The following is an 18,758-nucleotide window of genomic DNA, read 5'->3' as shown; positions in this document are numbered from 1 at the left end:
AATTTATGTTGTTTTGGAAACATATTTTATTTGGTCGTTGGGAGAAAAGTAGAATCAAGCATAATCAGGTTTATGTAATTGATTTTATTCTTTTAATGGCAAAATTTTATGTTCATAAATGTAAATCTTCCTGTAAATAACCCTGTTTTACCTCATTCAAGAAAGAAATTGAGCTTTATACTGATTCAATTCGATTTTCTAAGAAGCAAAAAGCAATTAAAACATTGAAAATGTGTAAATGCTTTAATATTTTCATGTAAATTAACAATAGCCCCTACTGTGCAATTTTTTTATATTTATGTTGTATTTCATTGTATACACGAATGTTTGTAAAGAAATTTGTTGTTAATAAAAATAAAATAAATAAACTTCACAATAGTATTGGCCAGGCTTCGCAATACGAGAAACATTATATTTGGGTACTTTGACTCAGACCCCACAAACGACAATATCTGTTTTGTTTATTAATTTAATTCTTTCCTTAAGCAAATCCTAGATTCACAAATGCAAATTTTCAAACAGTAAACCTGTCTTCTCAGTCTTGTTAACAGAAATAGAAAATTATGTAAATATGATATCAGTATCTACTAATAAGATATAAGGACTGTAAGAATTTATACTGCTTTTGATCTCTTCATGTGAATATCTTTGTGTTGTAATCTGGCCCTACTTTTGTTCTTTTTTTATGTGTTTTACATAAGTATATATTTGTCCTATTTGTTGTTTATGGTTTTGGTTGATATTTTTTGATGTATACTTTCTCCTTTGTTATGTTCCTGTTGTGTGAATTACTGTATAATTGTGTGTTTTGATACCTTCTTTCCAGCACAAACCCCAGACACAATTTCTTGATACGTTTCTATTATGACATATCAGACTGTTTTTGAATATTATTCCGAATATTTGTCATTCCAAGCAGATCTATTTACCCAAACGGCTTTAAGGACAATGTGCAGTTTGTGTGCAATTGACATAAAGCTGATGATAAAAATGTTTTTATGTGTTAGTGGATTCAGGCGGTGGAGTCATGCTCATTCTCAAAACAAATAGAAGGAAATAAGGAATTATGTTTAAATCTCTAATAATGAAATTGTTGTCTGGGTTTAAAAAACTGAAGGTCAGTTCCATTTTGTTTATTTTTCACTATCATTACATTTACAGTTCTATTACATTTATCTTAAAAAAGTGTTGAAAGAGAATCATATATATATATATATATATATATAGAGAGAGATATATATATAATTTAATAAAAGCCTGCATATACTGTACATTCTTTTATAAACAGTAAAGGCAAACCACATCACTAACTTTTTCTTAGAAAACAACGGACCTTAAAATAGTACTTTAAAAAGAATATTTTTAAGAAAACAAATAAATATGCTTTTAGAAAGCCCCAAAAAGTAATCTTCATTTTTAATATCAGACATTCAGCAACTTAGTAACCTTGCCTGTCTCAAAACAAGTTTTTAAAGGACATGTAAGTCGTCTGCCACTATTTCCACTGGGAGGGATCATACTGGCAATGACAAAATGTGTATATGCTAGAGAGAAACGTTTTCTCTTTAATGGAACATGTAATCACCATTTAAAAAATACTAAAAGATTTACGTTATCAAAAAGAGCTTCATAGTACTAACGACTGTACAAGAACAAGAAGATTCAGTTTTATTATACGTTTTATCTACTATAATAGATAATGATAGTACACTTCCGAGAACAAAGTGTTTAAACACGTTGCTGCGCTGTGTGCGTGTGTTTGTATTTGTGTAATAGGGAGTGGGGGGGAGATAAAGCTCACTCTGCTGTTCTTAATTCCCTGCACTTCAGATCGGAGCATTAGCTGGACTTTCACTGTCAGATATGCAGCTCTGCTCCTGGCCAGGGGCTCCATATGGTTTGGTCCTTCTGGCAATCCTGTCTCATTGTGTGACAGCTGTGGAAAGACACTATTACATTGCAGCCATTAATGTTGACTGGGATTACACGTCTGATGGACAGCAAAGGTATGAAAAACGAATGATGATACTATGATGATATAGACATTTTTTTCTCAAATAACTTGCTAACTAGATCTGTAACTGAAAAGCAGTACTACTAAAGACATTTTGTATTGATTTTATGAGCAAGAAAAATATTTTTTATTTAATTTTTTAACCTGAAAATGTGGTAATGAAGAGAAAGTGAAGAGTACATCCAACTTTTTCATATTTGTATTATTAATAATTTTTTCATGTTTCACGATACTGGTATGTGTTTTGTTGTATTCCAGGGCTATACAAACATTTAGAAAACTAGTATACAGGGAGTATGATGCAGGATTTACAAAGGCTAAAGCACAACCCTTGTCCTCAGGTATTTTAACACTGAAATCTATGATTTAAGTACTACGGAATGTATTGCATATTTTTATCTTATACATAATTAAAACAATCCTGTACAAACAAAAGGTTTTATAATGCTTTTTCTAGGGTTACTTGGGCCAACATTGCGAGGACAAGAGGGTGACACAATTATTGTTACATTTAGGAACATGGCCGATCGTCCTTGCAGCATCCACCCGCATGGCATTGCTTATGGCAAGCAGTCAGAGGGTGTGTATACTGACGTCATAAATGTGGTAACAGTATGGTTAATGCTACAGTGTTGTTATGTACGGTACAGTAACAAAGAGACAGTGTTCTGGATGCTAGAATACATTTGACCGTTTAGGGAACATCATGGATTATTTGAGTGTTTGTCATTTAGTTGTGTAAACAACTTGAGCAATGCAAACAGTTGTGTTGGATTTCTCAGAAAATATTAACCCAAGAGACAAATGAGCCACGGGCTGTACCTTAGGCCAAAGCAGGCTGCTTGTAAATTGTTGTAAATAAACATTTAGTTTATTTCATATGTTCATACTGAACTCACACATTCATAGTAAAGCTTCTTCTTTTTCAAGAACGTTTATGTTTCCATTAGGATCTTTATACTTTGACAATACTTCACTGCTTGAGAAAGAGGATGATGTAATTTCGCCTGGAAAAGAGCACACATACTATTGGGAGGTGACATCTGAGGTGGCTCCTATGGTTGCGGACCCCCCATGCATCACCTACACGTATCTCTCCCACTTTGACATCGTCAAAGACTTCAACACAGGGCTGATTGGAACAATGCTGATCTGCAAGAAAGGTAAAGCAAAATATATATTGTTATGATATCATGATACGATATTTATATAGAAGTTACAAACATCCGTAGGAGCACAGGTTTTTTTTTAAGATAAAGGGATTCATTCATAGAGGCAGCATACCGAGGAAACCCCCCTCTTGGTACTTTAAAAAAAAACTTTCATTAAACATGAAGTAGAAATAATAATATTAAACTACTACTTTTATAACATAGATCAATTAAATATGCATTTAAATTGTTTGAAATGTAATGAATCTAGTCTAATCTAAAACAATCGGATTGTTTTACATTATCTTCTCGACGAAGCCCCCGTAAGGAGTTTAAATCTATGTTTTTCTTAAAGGTGCGCTAGACGACTCTGGAAATCAGATTCATTTCCATCAGGAGGCTGTGCTGTTGTTTGGTGTGTTTGATGAAAACAAGAGCTGGTACAGCACTGGCGGCCCTCCACAAGCGCAGAATGTGAAATACACCATCAATGGCTATACAAATGGATCTGTACCTGGTATAGGTTTATTATATACTTGTATACAAACATTATTTTCTTCTTTCTAATAGCTGCTTATGTGTAGGACTCTTTCTTGTGTTCTCCAGATCTGGGTATCTGTGCGCACTCTAAAGTCAGCTGGCACCTGCTGGCTATGAGTTCAGAGTCAGAGCTCTTCTCTGTGCACTTCAATGGTCAAGTTCTTCTGCAATATGGACACAAAACCTCAGCCGTTGGCATTATTAGTGGCACTGCCACTAGTGCCAGTATGACGGCTGTCCACCCTGGCCGCTGGCTTTTCTCCTCTCACATTAACAGGCACTTGGAAGGTAAATCTGCCAGAAACACCACAAGGTGTCATGAATGGAACACATAAAATGTCTATCAGATTGTCAAAGCTATACTGTATAGTATAAGTTTTATTTCATAGTTTAACGCTTAAGTTTCTACTCGTCAAAAGTGAGTGTTAAATGCCTAAAATGTGAGTATCCCTACTAAGAGATTTTGTTTTCTGTAGCTGGTTTGCACGGTTACCTGAATATTAGTACATGTGAAAAATTCACATCACCTAAAAGAAGGTTAACCATCCAACAGATGCAGGAAAGTCAAGAGCGGACTTATTTTATAGCAGCAGAAGAGATCATCTGGGATTATGCACCAAATATGCCGGAAAACATGGATGGGTATCCCGAAAATTCTATGTCATGATGATTTATATTTAGAAACTGGATGCATGTGTGAGCTCCATTCTCAAGTTTATTTTCCAATGTTTTTCACTTAGGGATTTCCGCATGAAATATTTAAAGCAGGGGCCTCATCGCATTGGTAAAAAATACAAAAAAGCTGTGTTTACGCAGTACAAAGACAGCACATTTAAAGAAAGAGCAGAAGATAAGCAGAGAAAACACGAACTTGGCATTATAGGCCCTGTGATAAAAGCACAAATCAGAGATGTCATAAAGGTACATTTATCACATTAATTGTTTTTCTGCTGTTAATTTAGTATTAAAGGTAAAAAGACCTCTTAAATGTTGCAGACTATTTACATTTGTTTTCATAGATTGTCTTTAAAAACAAAGCATCGCGTCCATATAGCATCTATCCTCATGGACTGACCATTGACAAATCAGCAGAAGGAGCCAGTTATCCCGAGGGAGGTTAGTCCAAATCAATCTTCACCCAAATATATTTCTTTCTCATTTTCAAGTTACCAAATAAAAAGTATGTTTGAATAAATAGAATAACATGTATTTAGATGAGGTCATTCAACTTTCATTTTTATAGGGAACCAGACGCATGGCATCCAGCCTGGAGAGACCTACACATATGTATGGAATGTGGGGGAGGAGGATGTGCCAACAGATAGTGACTCAAGGTGTCTTACAAGGATATACCACAGTGCAGTCAACACACCTAAAGACATTGCTTCTGGTCTTATAGGTCCTCTGCTCATATGTAAGGGTCAGTCTCTCAACAAAAAAAATGTACAGGTAACTGTTTTCTATTTATATTATATAAGGCCACTGAATTGAAATCAAATGAAAGTTTTAATACAATAGCATTTTATGGCCCCCAGATGTGCTATTAATTTAAAGAAATGGGCAAAAAATGTACGGTGCCTCAATATTAGCTAAATGATTTGTGTGGCAGACAGAGCTGAGGAAAATGTTGATTATTAAAATGTTTGTATTTTATTGAATATCGCAAAGTATTTACAAAAGTATACAAAAAAGATTTTTTCTCTTTTTTTATTTATTTTTAGCTAAAAGCAGACAAAGAACAACATGCCATGTTTTCAGTTTTTGATGAGAACAAGAGCTGGTACATTGATGAGAATATCAACACCTACTGTAGTGATCCTAAAAATGTCAAAAGAGAAGATCCAGAATTCTACAAATCAAATGTTATGCATTGTGAGTACAGTACTTTCCTGTATTGACCTTACAACTGACGCTGGGTTGTTTCATCCCAATATGTTGGGTTGTTTTAACCCATAGTTGGGTCAAATATTAAATTGTGTAATATTAACTGGTTTAATTTAACCAAAGTCTGTTTAGGTAAGTCGTGCCACTCGGCGGCCATGTTTGCAACGTGCCTTCGTGCAGATATTACATAATTCAAACAAGACGTGAATGGGGAATACTTAATACTTATTTTCTAAACGACATATTTAAAAACAATGTAAACTGTACCATAACGTTTGTTCCTAAGATAAAATTGCTGGTAAAAACCTAATTTTTCATGTTGCTTTAAATACAATGCATGTGCAAAGCTTAGCTATGGTGGCCATATTGAGCATTGCGTTCCTCACCATTCATTTCAATGGCAGTAACGCATCTTGTTAATATTATTATCTTTTCTATATTTAACCCAGCAGCTGGGAGTTGAAAATGACCCAGCATTTTAAGAGTGTATAGATTTATTGCATAATTTTTTACAGCAATCAATGGTTACGTGTATGAAAGTGGCCAGGAACTGGGATTTTGTAATGGTGAAATTGTGACGTGGCATGTGTCCAGTGTCGGGGAACAGGATTATATCCAGACAGCAACTTTTTATGGACATACATTTGACCTGAAAAACAGGGAAGAGGACATCCTCACTCTCTTTCCCATGACTGGAGAAACTATTAGTATGGACATGGTTAATATAGGTAAGTATCTATATATTACATAAAAGCAATAGGCCACAGCAGGCCATGGTGCACAATAATTGTGTTTCAGACTTTTACATACATACAGTATATTGAAAAAATATTTAAAAGAGTTCCTCTGCCAATATGTTTTTTTTAAATCATTATCCTAACTATCATAAAGTAACTATTTACAGTTTCTAACATAAAACAAAACTATGAATACAACTTTGGCATCTTTTGTTTTATAGGTATTTGGCTTTTAGGCTCCATGAACTCTCACAATTCCAATAAAGGAATGAGGTTGAAATTCAAGGATTTCGAATGCTACAGAGATACTGTCAAGGAATACGATTATGAACAATCCGATAAATTCACTGTATGGGAACCTCCATCCATCATTGTAGAAGAAACACCAAAGCCAACAAACCCTAAAGTGGTTGACGAAGATACCGACTACTTTGCTGGGCTTCTTGGCATGAGGTCCTTTAGAAACCAGAATTCAGCTGTTATTTCATCCATCACTGAAACTACAAAAGAAACAGCAAACACAACAAACCTTAATGTGGTTGACGAAGGAACAGAAAACTTTGCTGATCTTCTTGGTCTGAGGACATCCAATAATCAGGATGTAGAGCATCTGGATCTTTCGTTTCTAGATCATGATGATGGCATCTTTCCGACTGCTGAGGAAGTGGATAAATCGCACAATGCTACTTCAGCCTCCTCCAATCAGACTGTGACTCATCATTTCTCAGTTGATCTGGCTGGTTTGGACAAAAAACATATTTCGAATCAAAGTATTACGAATGAAAGCACAGCAGAGGCATCAGATCACATGACCAGTTCTTTTGATTCTGATTCAGAGAACATGGTAAGCAATGCAACAAAAAACATTGCAACAAATGCAACTTATTTTCCAGCAATTGTCCGAAATGATGCCTCTATACCAATTTCATCATTCAGTCTCTCTGAAAATGTATCATTCGAGATGGTGAATGAAACAGACAGAGTTCCCACTAATACTACTCATCTTACAAAAAATCTAAATAATGCCTCAAAAGCAATTTCATCATTCAGTATCTATGAAAATGTATCACTCGAGATGGCGAATGAAACAGACAGTGTTTCTACTAATACCACTCATCTTCCAAATAATGTGAGAAACATAACACTGGTAGAACCAATGAATGAAACACACAGTGTCTCCTTGAACATCAGTGATGGTGAGAGAAATATCACCATAGATGAAGGTAGTAGATCTTTACATTCAACTGAAGAAAAATTATTAGACCAAACCTCAGAACATTTTAAGCTAAACAAAACAGATGTAAATAGCACCGACATTGCGAATGTTAACAGTGATGCTTCAGGCCACATCTTCATTTACAACGTTTCTGGTTCTGTCCCTCTCTCCAACTACTCTATGCTAGTAGATAGTCAGCAAACCTTGGAAATATCCAAGGATGATATCTCACCAGCATTTCTCAAGAACACCACACTAGAGCTTTCTGAGAACACTGGTGATCAAACTGCAAACACAACAGGCATTGAGGAACTCAGGAGCACACAGGTGAATGATTTCAATGAGGTTTATTCTCTGATGAACTCTGAAATTGAGAGTGCTTTTTCTACACCTTACCTCAATGTTTCCATGCCATCCAGAGACAGCACTGTCAGCCCGAACACAACTTCATCAAACATTCATGCAACATTTGAATCTAATAGTGAAATTCTCAATAATGCATCATTGCTCTTCCATTTAGACAATATGAATATTTCCGCCAATGTTTCATCTACAAACAGCTCAGAAAGTATTTCCAAAGATAGTTTCGAAGAAGTGGTCATCTATCTGAAAAACAACCTCAGTGAGGTTTTACTCACCTCTCCACTCAACCCAGATGAAGAACACTGGAGTTATGAGAGCACACATAAACTGGTTCCTATGAAAATCCCTGATCATGTAAAGAAATACATCACAGATGAGCCAGCAGTGAAAACAAATATTACAGTCCAAAGTAAAAAGAAAAGGGTAGTTCACCAGCCAGTGAAGCCCATGAAAGGTCATGCCATGAAGACGAAGAAGAGGAAAGAGTATAAACCACAAGCATTTTCTGAGGTGTCCCCATCGGGTCCGTCTCCACGAGGTTTTGGACCTGCCGTTTTCAGTCCAAGGGGAACCAGACCTGTTTCAAGTGAGGAGGACCTGAGCAATGCCATTGTCATAGGTGTGCCAAGACGGGATTTCAACGATTATATATTATATGTTTCAAAACAAGATCAGGACAATTATAATGTTTTTCCTGAGAAGTCAGAAGAATATGAATTTGTGGAGTACATGGATCCTTATAGCAAATCGGTAGATCTGAACATGCCGTTTGATATGACATCTCAGCATTTCTTAAAGAAGGCTGAGGACAAAGATACCAGGACCTATTTTATCGCAGCAGAGGAGGAGGAATGGGATTATGCTGGCTATGGCCAAAGGTATTCACAGCATCATAAATTCACATTATCTCAAATGTTACATTTTTAAAACAATCAAAATGTATTTTGTGAAATTCTTTTCCATTTGCAAAGGAGGATTGATAAATCAGATCTAAATGAGAGGCCCACAGCTTTTAAAAAAGTGGTGTTCAGGAAGTACTTGGACAGCACCTTCAGCATCCGCGACATCCGGGGAGAAATGGATGAACATTTGGGTATTCTGGGTCCGGTCATTAAAGCTGAAGTTGATCAGACTATTATGGTATGACATCCAATCTGTACAAACAAGATTTAGTATGTGAAACTTTGCAACTACATTCCCACTCCTATCTGTGTTATTGTAGATATTTTTCAGGAACCGTGCCAGTCGACCATACTCTCTGCATGCAAATGGAGTGACATATCTAAAACAAATGGAAGGTCTGAGTTACGACGACCAGTCACCTTACTGGTACAAGCAAGACGATGCAGTCCAACCAAACAGCTCTTTTGTCTACATGTGGACTATAAATTCCAAATCTGGACCACAAAACTATGAATCTGACTGTCGAACGTGGACATACTACTCTGGAGTGGACCCTGTAAGCATTAGTATTTCTTCATATCACTGCCGTCCTTATGAATCCTTGTATCTACATACAGTATTTTGTGATTTTTATATTTTGCCATAAATCATTATTATTAGTCATTTTTATGTTTGTCACTGGGTTTTGCAAATATCTAACCAATAAAAACCAACTTGACAACACACTATTTAATCACTGAAAAAGTCTTGGAAGTTTTTTCGATTTTTTGTAAAGAGTGAACTGTAAATTGCTTTTTGATAAAATGTGTTCATTATCACTGACCATTAAATTATTTTCTTTCATAGGAGAGAGATATAAACTCTGGGCTGATTGGACCTCTTCTTATATGTAGAAAGGGAACATTGGTTAAACCAGCTATGGAGAGAAGAGAGTTTGTCCTTCTCTTTATGACTTTTAATGAGAAAAAAAGCTGGTACTACGAGGAGAACCGGGCGAGAATCGAGAGGAAAAACAGAAGAACAGCCCTGGATCCAAACTTCCATGACAATTTGAGATTTGATGGTAGGAAAGATTGATTTTTTAGAAATAGGTCAGTAGTGATGGATTGCATCTATAGAATTTGGTTATGGGTAACATTGAACATTAAAACATGAATCAATACAGAATTCAGTTTAGAATTACAAATAGTTTTTGATTATTTGATCAAGCACAAAATATGATAAAAATTCTCTTGTCAGCCATCAATGGTATTATCTACAGCCTCAAAGGACTCCGGATGTACACCAAGCAGGTAGCCATGTGGCACCTCATCAACATGGGCTCTCCTAAAGACCTCCAAAGTGTCCACTTTCATGGTCAAACGTTCATAAATAAGAAATTAAGAGACTACCGTCAGGGTGTTTGCCCACTTTTACCAGGTTTGTAGTGATATTAGAAAATTAGCTCTTTAGAGCTGTACGATCTAAACTCTCATTCACACCAAGCTTCTGTTGTTCAGGTGGATTTGCTACACTAGAGATGTTGCCCTCGAAGCCTGGTCTCTGGCAGCTGGAGTCTGAGGTCGGACTCTCGCAGCAGAGAGGAATGCAGACGCTCTTTCTTGTGTTAGATAACGGTAACAAATAAACATCATTTGTAGTACTACTGTTGTTATTATTTGGTCAGATGTCAGAATCGTGTCTGTTTCACAGTCTGTGATCGCCCACTTGGTCTCCAGTCTGGTACTGTGAAAGACGAACACATTACAGCATCTGACTCCAGAGGTATGATCTCAATGAATAAAAGCATCTGCCAAATGCATAAAATGTAAATAATTTACATTTATGTTATGTATCCAAGGACAATGGTATCCTCACTTGGCTAGACTACATAACACAGGGAAATACAATGCATGGAGTCCAACACAGACGGGACAGTATATTCAGGTGACTTGTCAGAACGGTGTGCACTAGCTCATAAAACACTAACAGCTATTTACAAGTTGAGATTGTATCCTGCATTCCAGGTGGACTTCCAGAGGCCGGTTGTGATCAGTAAAGTCGCCACGCAGGGAGCAAAGCAAATCCTGCAATCAAACTATGTGCTTAACTACACCATTTCCTACAGCACAGACAAAAAGAAGTGGTTCTTCTATAAGGGAGACAGCAATTCTGTCAGAAAGGCAAGTCAATATTTTAGTGCCGTCGTACGTTGAATGCACATTTCAACACATGAAAACACTTATTTGTTTTTTTTATGTTCAAAAGACTTTTGAAGGGAACAATGAGGCTCATGAGGAGAAGGAGAATATATTTTTCCCACCTTTGATTGGTCGATATGTGAGGCTGCATCCTTTACAATCTTACAACAATCCAACTGTTCGATTGGAATACTTCGGCTGTGAGCTTGATGGTATGGAGGAAAATATTTTTTTTTTTTCCGTCACCTATAAAGACACAATAAAGATTCCATTCACATATACTGTATATCAAAAATCCTTGTTGTGTGATGGCAGGTTGCTCTGTGCCAATGGGAATGCAAAGTGGCATTATTAAAGACAACCAGATCACGGCCAGTTCTGTGGCTTCAAGTTGGTACGCCGGAAAGTGGCATCCCTGGTACGCACGCTTAGATAAACAAGGAACCACTAATGCCTGGCAAGCCAAGGTATAAGACATACTTCATAAATCGTACACATACTTTTAACAATTATTCAATGGACCAAGCCTCAGTTAACGGTCTATGACTTACAGAATAATGACATGCAGCAATGGATCCAAGTGGAACTACCGGTTGTGAAGAAAATAACTGGGATTATAACACAGGGAGCCAAATCATTAGGTACAGAGATGTTTGTGAGTGCATTTACTCTACAGTACAGTGATGATGGAAGGAGATGGAGAAAGTACAATGATGATGAGGATTATGAGCAAAAGGTAAGCACCCCACTTTTTTAGACGGGCATATTTCTACAAACATCTCACGAAATGCAGTGTTATTGTGTCTAAAGAACTTCCTGTACTTCCATAGACTTTTCAAGGCAACACCAATAACAATGGCCAGGTGAAAAACTTCATCTACCCACCGATATTTTCCAGATTCATCCGGGTTGTTCCCAAACGATGGCAGGTCTCCATCACTATGAGGATTGAACTGCTTGGCTGTGATTTTGAATAAACACTGTGTCCTCTTTCACAGAAACTACAATATTCTATATTTCGTTTGTGTGGATTAACTTTATTAAATAAATTTATTTTGAATGTCACAGACGAACGTATAAGGTATATATCCACAGTTAAAATGTTTTTTACACGAGTTATAAGATACATTTTATAAAGCGCGCGCCACCTTGTGTTTGTAACATTTATGTCAACCTAGTCAAATATTTTCAAACGGAATGTAAACGTAAATCCTTTTCAAATGTGTCGCTCACATTGAGCAAACCAACGAGAGTTCATATCTTGATATAAATCAAATAAATCTAAAGTTACAACTTGAATATTTATTTATCACGTTCTGCTTTGCACTTTCTTCTTCTTTTAGCGTTAACAATTTGTATTACACTTTTTCCTATAACTTCTCAGTCCTAGGCGAGATAGATAGATGGATAGATAGATGGATAGATAGATGGATGGATAGATAGATAGATAGATAGATAGATAGATAGATAGATAGATAGATAGATAACAACTCGTCACCACGGAGACTACAGTACAGCAAGTCTTGTGGTTGAGACCACCCTCTGGCTGCTCCTGTGAGGGATGGAGGGAAGTTTTCAAGACGCCATTGTGACGTCAGGACAGCCCCTCTTTCTTCCCCGCCGACCGCAACACATGAACATCAGCGGAATCATTCAGATATTTTGTAACTGTGATACTTCAAACGCCCGACTCCCGAAAGTGTCTTCGCGAGAGTTCCAGCATCCTGCAAGAGGTGAGAACGTTTCAGGGAAAAAAGTCGCCGTTCACTAACAAAGGCAGGCTTAGAAAGTTACCAACACTCCAATATGCGGGATATCGCCTGGTCTTTAGAGCCGGTATGCTATCCAAAAAAAGCTGTGCTCTTCAATGCAGCTCTGCATTTTGCGGGCACATGTTCCGGCCGGCGTATGTTTATTGTGCAATGCAAAAGTGTGGCTGTTGTTGAGAAAGGTGGAAATCTGGGCTGTTTTGTCAGCCGCTCGCTTGCTGGTCGCATTCGTGTGGTCGTGCAATAGACGTGCATGGAAAACATTTACTGGAGAGACATGACACGCTCTTTTACATCACAACATGATGCCAAATTTAGCGATATAAAGTTGCAGCATTAGAAAACTAAATACTAAACTAAGTGTGCTCGTTTTCTAAGCCATTTTGAACACTCATGGGAAGTTTTACTGTTGCCTAATTAAGTTTGGTGGTTGTTTTACCTTTAACCCCCAAATGGTGTCCAAAGCAAACCAGACGATTTTTTGTGTTGTTTCAAACGTGCTTGTGAAAGAATTAAAAAAAGCAATGATAAGGGTTACTTTCAAGAGGAGAGCTTATACACTTTAGAACAGTATGTGAAATATCAAGATTATCTTCTGGTCACATTGCAATGTGTGAATGTGTAGGTGTTTTATTTATAGTACAAATCAGAGCCCAAGTGGTCTCAGAATTCTTCACAGCTTACATTCTGTAACAAATAACACATTGTACAAAAATCTGAGTAATCCTTTGGGCTTTTGAAATGAAATCTCAGTTGCTAAATTCTCAGTTTCCTGACTGCTTTGATAATAATCTTCTCTTTTATCTCTTACAGTTTGTCAACATGTCTGTCCAGTTCTGCATATTGTGCATCCTCCAATAATGAACAGCACTAAGAATGGGACAACGGTGGCCAACACCACTAATGGTCCGGATGATGATGGAGCCGTGGCGCTGGAAGCTGTCTCTATCATCATCATAGCCATACTGGCATGTTTGGGGAATCTGGTTATTGTGGTGACGCTGTATAAGAAACCCTACTTATTGACTCCCAGCAACAAGTTTGTCTTCAGCCTGACCTTGTCCAATCTGCTGCTTTCTTTACTTACTTTGCCTTTCGTGGCGGTCAGCTCGGTGCGCAGAGATTGGATGTTTGGGGTGGTGTGGTGTAACTTTACAGCACTTCTTCATCTTCTCGTAAGCTCATCTAGCATGCTGACACTAGGGGCCATTGCAATTGACAGGTTAGTTGAATTTTTCTTACGATACTGAATTCTTAATGATGATTGGTCGGCTGCAACATCTGTGGTCAGATATGTTTGTGTCATGACTGCTAAGCTGTCCCCGGCTAGTGATTTATTATTACGCTGTGTAAGTTTAACCGCGTAAATGCCTTTTGTAACACTGTATAGACTCGTTCTTTTTGCATTATACAATCATTTACCAAAAAAAACAATATTTAATGTTTGTTTAAATTAAGCCTCATTCTTGCATCAAAATAGTTAACGGAATGTCAACACAACACACTCACGGGCATGAATCACTTCACTGAATACATGAAGTCATTAATTTACAATCCATATTTTCAAATGAATATCATGACATCAAAAAATATTGCGTTTAAAGGTCCAGTGTATGAAATTTAGCAACATCTAGCGTTTAGGTTGCAAATTTCAAATTTGGCTCACTCCACAGCTCGCCCCTCCCTTTGAAGCACTACGGTGGCTGACACAGCACTGAGACGTCACGTTTTTACTTCTTCTCCGAAGGACGAATTTACACGTATTTACAAAACATGCTCTGTTAAGCAATTTATCCATTTAGGCCTACTGTAGAAACAACATGGCGAATTCCACACAAAGGTACTCGCTGTGTATGTAGATAGAAAGAGCTTGTTCTAAGGTCATAAATAACGCTCCATTATGTAAGGTCTTAATGCACCTCTGAAGACATAGTTATGTATATTACATTGCATTTCTCTCAATAGATCCTCCAAAATACGTTGGACCTTTAATACACGGAAGTATTTATAAGCAGCACTTGCAGCATAACTGAGTAAATCTTATCAAAAATCAGTAGGTTCTTGAACATGCTCAAATATGACTTGTTTTGAATGCATGACCATTCTGTTATCCATTGAGATAGTTAAACGTGACATTTAGAAATCTAGTCTTTCTTCAACAGTTTAATTGTATTCATAAATTAGACCTACGCAGGTTAAATTCTTCTTATACACAAACCTAGAAATCACCCTCTCAGGCCAATCGGATAAGCTAAATGACCATTAAGTGTAGATGTTGCGTGAACTTTATTTTTGTCAGCCTAAACATCTAGAAGAAAGTCCCCTTGTTGATTCATTCATAAGTCATGTGGTTCTCAAGAAGCATGTGTGTTTTTATGTTTTTTTAAATGAATGTCTCTCTCTCATTCTTAGGTACTATGCTGTATTGTTTCCCATGATCTACCCCATGAAAATTACTGGAAACCGAGCCGGCCTTGCCATCGTTTACGTGTGGCTTCACTCTTTGGTTGGATGTCTGCCGCCGCTCTTCGGTTGGTCTACTTTCGAATTCGACCGCTTCAAATGGACCTGCACGGCAGCATGGCACAAAGAAATCAGCTACACTGCCTTCTGGGTTACGTGGTGCTGCCTTCTACCGCTGGCGGCAATGCTGGTCTGCTATGGGGTAATCTTCCGCGTGGCCCGCGTTAAAGCGCGCAAGGTTTACTGCGGTACCGTGGTGGTACCGCAGGAGGAGTCCGGTTCTCAGAAGAACGGCCGTAAGAACTCCAATACCTCCACCTCGTCTAACGGTAGCCGGAGAAGCCTGATCTACTCGGGGAGTCAATGCAAGGCCTTTGTCACCATCCTGGTGGTGCTGGGAACATTTCTGACCACATGGGGTCCGTACGTGGTTGTGATTAGTACTGAAGCACTGTGGGGTAAAGACAATGTTTCACCACAGATGGAGACGCTGGTGTCTTGGCTGTCTTTCACCAGTGCTGTGTGTCATCCACTTATTTATGGACTGTGGAACAAAACTGTACGAAAGGAATTGCTGGGCATGTGCTTCGGCGATCGATATTACAGAGAGTCTTTCGTTATACGACACAGGAACTCTCGTCTGTTTAGCATCTCGAACCGGATAACGGGTGAGACTTTTCATCTTTTTTTTAGTTTGGTGGATTACTGTTCTGTAAGGTACACATCCGTTACCTGATGTTTGGATTGGACATTCTTTAACAGATCTGGGGATGTCTCCTCACCTGACGGCCATGTTTGTTGGCGGTGGGCAGTTCCTGGCACGGGGCAGCAGCACGGGAGACACGGGGTTCAGCTATACACAGGACTCAGGTAGACCTTCTGCTGTTTTTTCAAAAGTCAAAACCTTTCGAAAGAAAGACAGGTCATACAAAATTAAAGTTGTGTTGTCATTTACTGGCCCTAAATGACATTTTCTTCCGTGGAGTTCAAAAAAAGATGTTTAGCAGATTTTCAGATATGGGGATATATTCTTTCGGGTAGCAAAGAAGAAAAAAAGCATCATATAAAGTACAGTCTTAAACGCTTTTGTGCTATATTCCAAATCTTCGATGGCCACATGATAACATTTTGTGGAAAACAAATCAAAATTTCAGGCGACTTATGGTACTTAATACAGTGTCTGTCCTGTCTGACCTTTCTTAAGTTGTTAGAGTTTTGTTTTCAGTTTTACTGTAGATTCATTTTTAAAATAAGCTTTTATTTGTATATGTTTTAATTAAATTTCTAGCAATTTTGTTATGTGTTGTTTTGTTTGTCATTTTATTATTTGTCTATTCGTTATATAGCAATATAAGTTAGATAATTTATTTTTATTTTTTATGTATTTTCAGTTAATGATTTTAGCGCCTCAGTCTAAACTTATTTCAGTATTAGTAACATTTCAAATTTTTATTGAAACATTTTTCAAATAATATTTAGGCCGAAATTGTATTTAATTTACAGAAATGTTTCTATAGGTTTATTTTTAATAAATTATACCTAGCCTCTCACTGCCATTTTAATTCTCACTATAGACGGTTTCAAAGCAACAATGTTAACTTCCGCTGGACCGCCGGAAAGAATCAATAATGGTTAAGTAGTTTCAAAGTAATTTAATAAAATTAATATGCAATAAAGTATTCATATTAATGAAATATAAAATAAATTGCGTACTATGCAACGGTCATACACATTGTGCGAAAATCTCCTTTTTTCGTTTCATGTAAGAAATTCACTTGGGCTTAAAACAACCCAAGGGTGGGTGAGAGACGATCTATACATTTTCAGTTTAGCAATGCTTCTGAAAACTTTAATTTCTTTAAGAAATATTAAAAAACATAGTCGACAGCTCCAGCAGAGGTGGATATGTGCCTTGCAGGCTGTTGTTGTGCAATTTGAGAAAACACAGAACCTGTCACTGAAAATTACAGTCGACAACACACACCGGCTCCCCCACAGTCCAGACTGGTGTGGGTGGGTGGTGTTTAAATAGATATTTGATTGAAAGATGCCTGCTGTGATTTACCCTCTAGCTACAGACGTCATGCTGTTGGACAACTACACATCAGAAGCCTCCCACTCGACCCACTGTGCTGCCAGTAAGAGACGAAGTTCTGTCACATTCGAAGACCAAGTGGATCAAATCCCTAAAGGTATCAAATATGCTCCTATTTTGCATCTGACTATAATGTCCCTAACTGAAGAGGATCCTATTTTCATGAACTGCCATATACGTTTGTATGTAAAACATGTATGAAAAACACACTTTCTTTAATCTTTGACTTGTATGTTTAAGATAAACCATGGGTCAACTGAGATTTTCATGCTTTCATTTGTCTGAAGGTGATCCATCAACAGTCCAGTTAACGGCAGACATCCACAAGTCTTTGGACGGCTTTGCCTTTTCTCTGGCCAAGGCTATAGAGAACGATGCTAAGATTCAACTGTTCGGGGAATTGACTGAAATTCCCATCAGTTTGTTCAGTGTCCGGAACACACAGAGAGGTCCACGGTACCTGGATGGCCAGAGACTCAGGATGGAAAGCATTGATGAAGGAATAGTTAAAGATGATGATGACAATGAGGAACTGGAGCATCAGGAAAACATATGTGATAGTTCCATGTAGTTCCTTGAACTTGAAGGACAAGATCATTGTGTTATCTGGATCCTCAAAGGTACAAAACGTCAACATGTGGGCAAGTGTTTACAAATAATTTGTACACAATGTTGTTCGGGAGTAATTTACATAAAAGCTAAAGAGTGTTTTAGCAGCTGCTGCTTTGTCAAGATGAGGCCAAAGATCTCCAGATCTAGTGTGGATGTCAGGAGGATTTGTTTTAAAATGACAAAAAGTACTGTATACTGTAAATCTTGTAAGGTCCTCTTATGTTGTGTTTCTTACCAGTCTTGAAAATTGTATTGTTTAACTTTATCCACTTTAACCACTTTGCTTTGTGGAATAGTTATATATTTGTTTGCAAGAATGATCCCATTGAAATGTATTCAATTCTGGAGTTAAATAATAGTGTAACATTTTGCTTCGTGGGGGACTTTTTTCACTTTTTAATGGAATAGTTCAGCCATTAAATTGAGATTTCATAATTTGCTGACCCTCATGTACCTCATGTAATTTTCAAAATGGTGCATACATGACAGATTTGTCTTTTTCAATTTATGTAGGAGTCATACATATATATATATATATATATAACATGAGTAGGATGCTGGACATAACAAACCATGTCAGTTCAATGGTAATTATATTATGTTATTGATGTATTTCAATGGAAGATCTGAACTCTTTTGTATTTGTGAAAAATGACAACACTAGTCCAAATCTGCAGTAGTGATTGAAGAGCAAGAACAATATTGACGCTCTTTTTGCAGTTTCTAAAATAAATAAAAACTATTTTAGTATATAAAATTTACTGATTACACTACATAAAATATTTATGTTGAAAACATGTTGAACACATTTTTAAGTGGCCAATTATACTA

At 37.2% G+C, this 18,758-nt stretch overlaps 2 protein-coding genes across 2 annotated transcripts; both read left to right on the top strand.

Annotated features, from left to right (window-relative positions):
* Positions 1-1,516: 1,516 nt before the first annotated feature.
* Positions 1,517-12,296, top strand: f5 (coagulation factor V). Its single transcript, XM_079464279.1, has 25 exons — positions 1,517-2,006; positions 2,273-2,355; positions 2,472-2,594; positions 2,965-3,177; positions 3,521-3,682; positions 3,772-3,993; positions 4,182-4,347; positions 4,446-4,626; positions 4,725-4,821; positions 4,949-5,154; positions 5,427-5,577; positions 6,105-6,317; positions 6,548-8,783; positions 8,877-9,045; positions 9,128-9,364; positions 9,655-9,871; positions 10,048-10,227; positions 10,308-10,424; positions 10,501-10,572; positions 10,649-10,734; positions 10,815-10,970; positions 11,056-11,200; positions 11,304-11,455; positions 11,542-11,724; positions 11,819-12,296. Exons 1-25 carry the CDS (start codon positions 1,864-1,866, stop codon positions 11,963-11,965), a joined length of 6,057 nt encoding a protein of 2,018 aa, XP_079320405.1. The 5' UTR covers positions 1,517-1,863; the 3' UTR covers positions 11,966-12,296.
* Positions 12,297-12,487: 191 nt separating this feature from the next.
* Positions 12,488-18,395, top strand: gpr161b (G protein-coupled receptor 161b). Its single transcript, XM_079465197.1, has 6 exons — positions 12,488-12,721; positions 13,571-13,979; positions 15,170-15,888; positions 15,983-16,090; positions 17,293-17,412; positions 17,603-18,395. Exons 1-6 carry the CDS (start codon positions 12,550-12,552, stop codon positions 17,884-17,886), a joined length of 1,812 nt encoding a protein of 603 aa, XP_079321323.1. The 5' UTR covers positions 12,488-12,549; the 3' UTR covers positions 17,887-18,395.
* Positions 18,396-18,758: the final 363 nt, after the last annotated feature.

This window comes from Barbatula barbatula, assembly GCF_947034865.1.
Source record: "Barbatula barbatula genome assembly, chromosome: 9".
Lineage (NCBI taxonomy): Eukaryota > Metazoa > Chordata > Actinopteri > Cypriniformes > Nemacheilidae > Barbatula > Barbatula barbatula.
This window is presented reverse-complemented; position numbering and strand designations above follow the sequence as displayed.

Coding starts and splice junctions, on each gene's coding strand:
- gpr161b (XM_079465197.1), top strand. CDS start 12,550: ATGGAGGGAAGTTTTCAAGACGCCATTGTGACGTCAGGACAGCCCCTC. Junction 13,980..15,169: donor GGGGCCATTGCAATTGACAG/GTTAGTTGAATT, acceptor TCTCATTCTTAG/GTACTATGCTGTATTGTTTC. Junction 16,091..17,292: donor CAGCTATACACAGGACTCAG/GTAGACCTTCTG, acceptor TTTACCCTCTAG/CTACAGACGTCATGCTGTTG.
- f5 (XM_079464279.1), top strand. CDS start 1,864: ATGCAGCTCTGCTCCTGGCCAGGGGCTCCATATGGTTTGGTCCTTCTG. Junction 9,872..10,047: donor TGACAATTTGAGATTTGATG/GTAGGAAAGATT, acceptor TTCTCTTGTCAG/CCATCAATGGTATTATCTAC. Junction 11,456..11,541: donor CTAATGCCTGGCAAGCCAAG/GTATAAGACATA, acceptor TATGACTTACAG/AATAATGACATGCAGCAATG.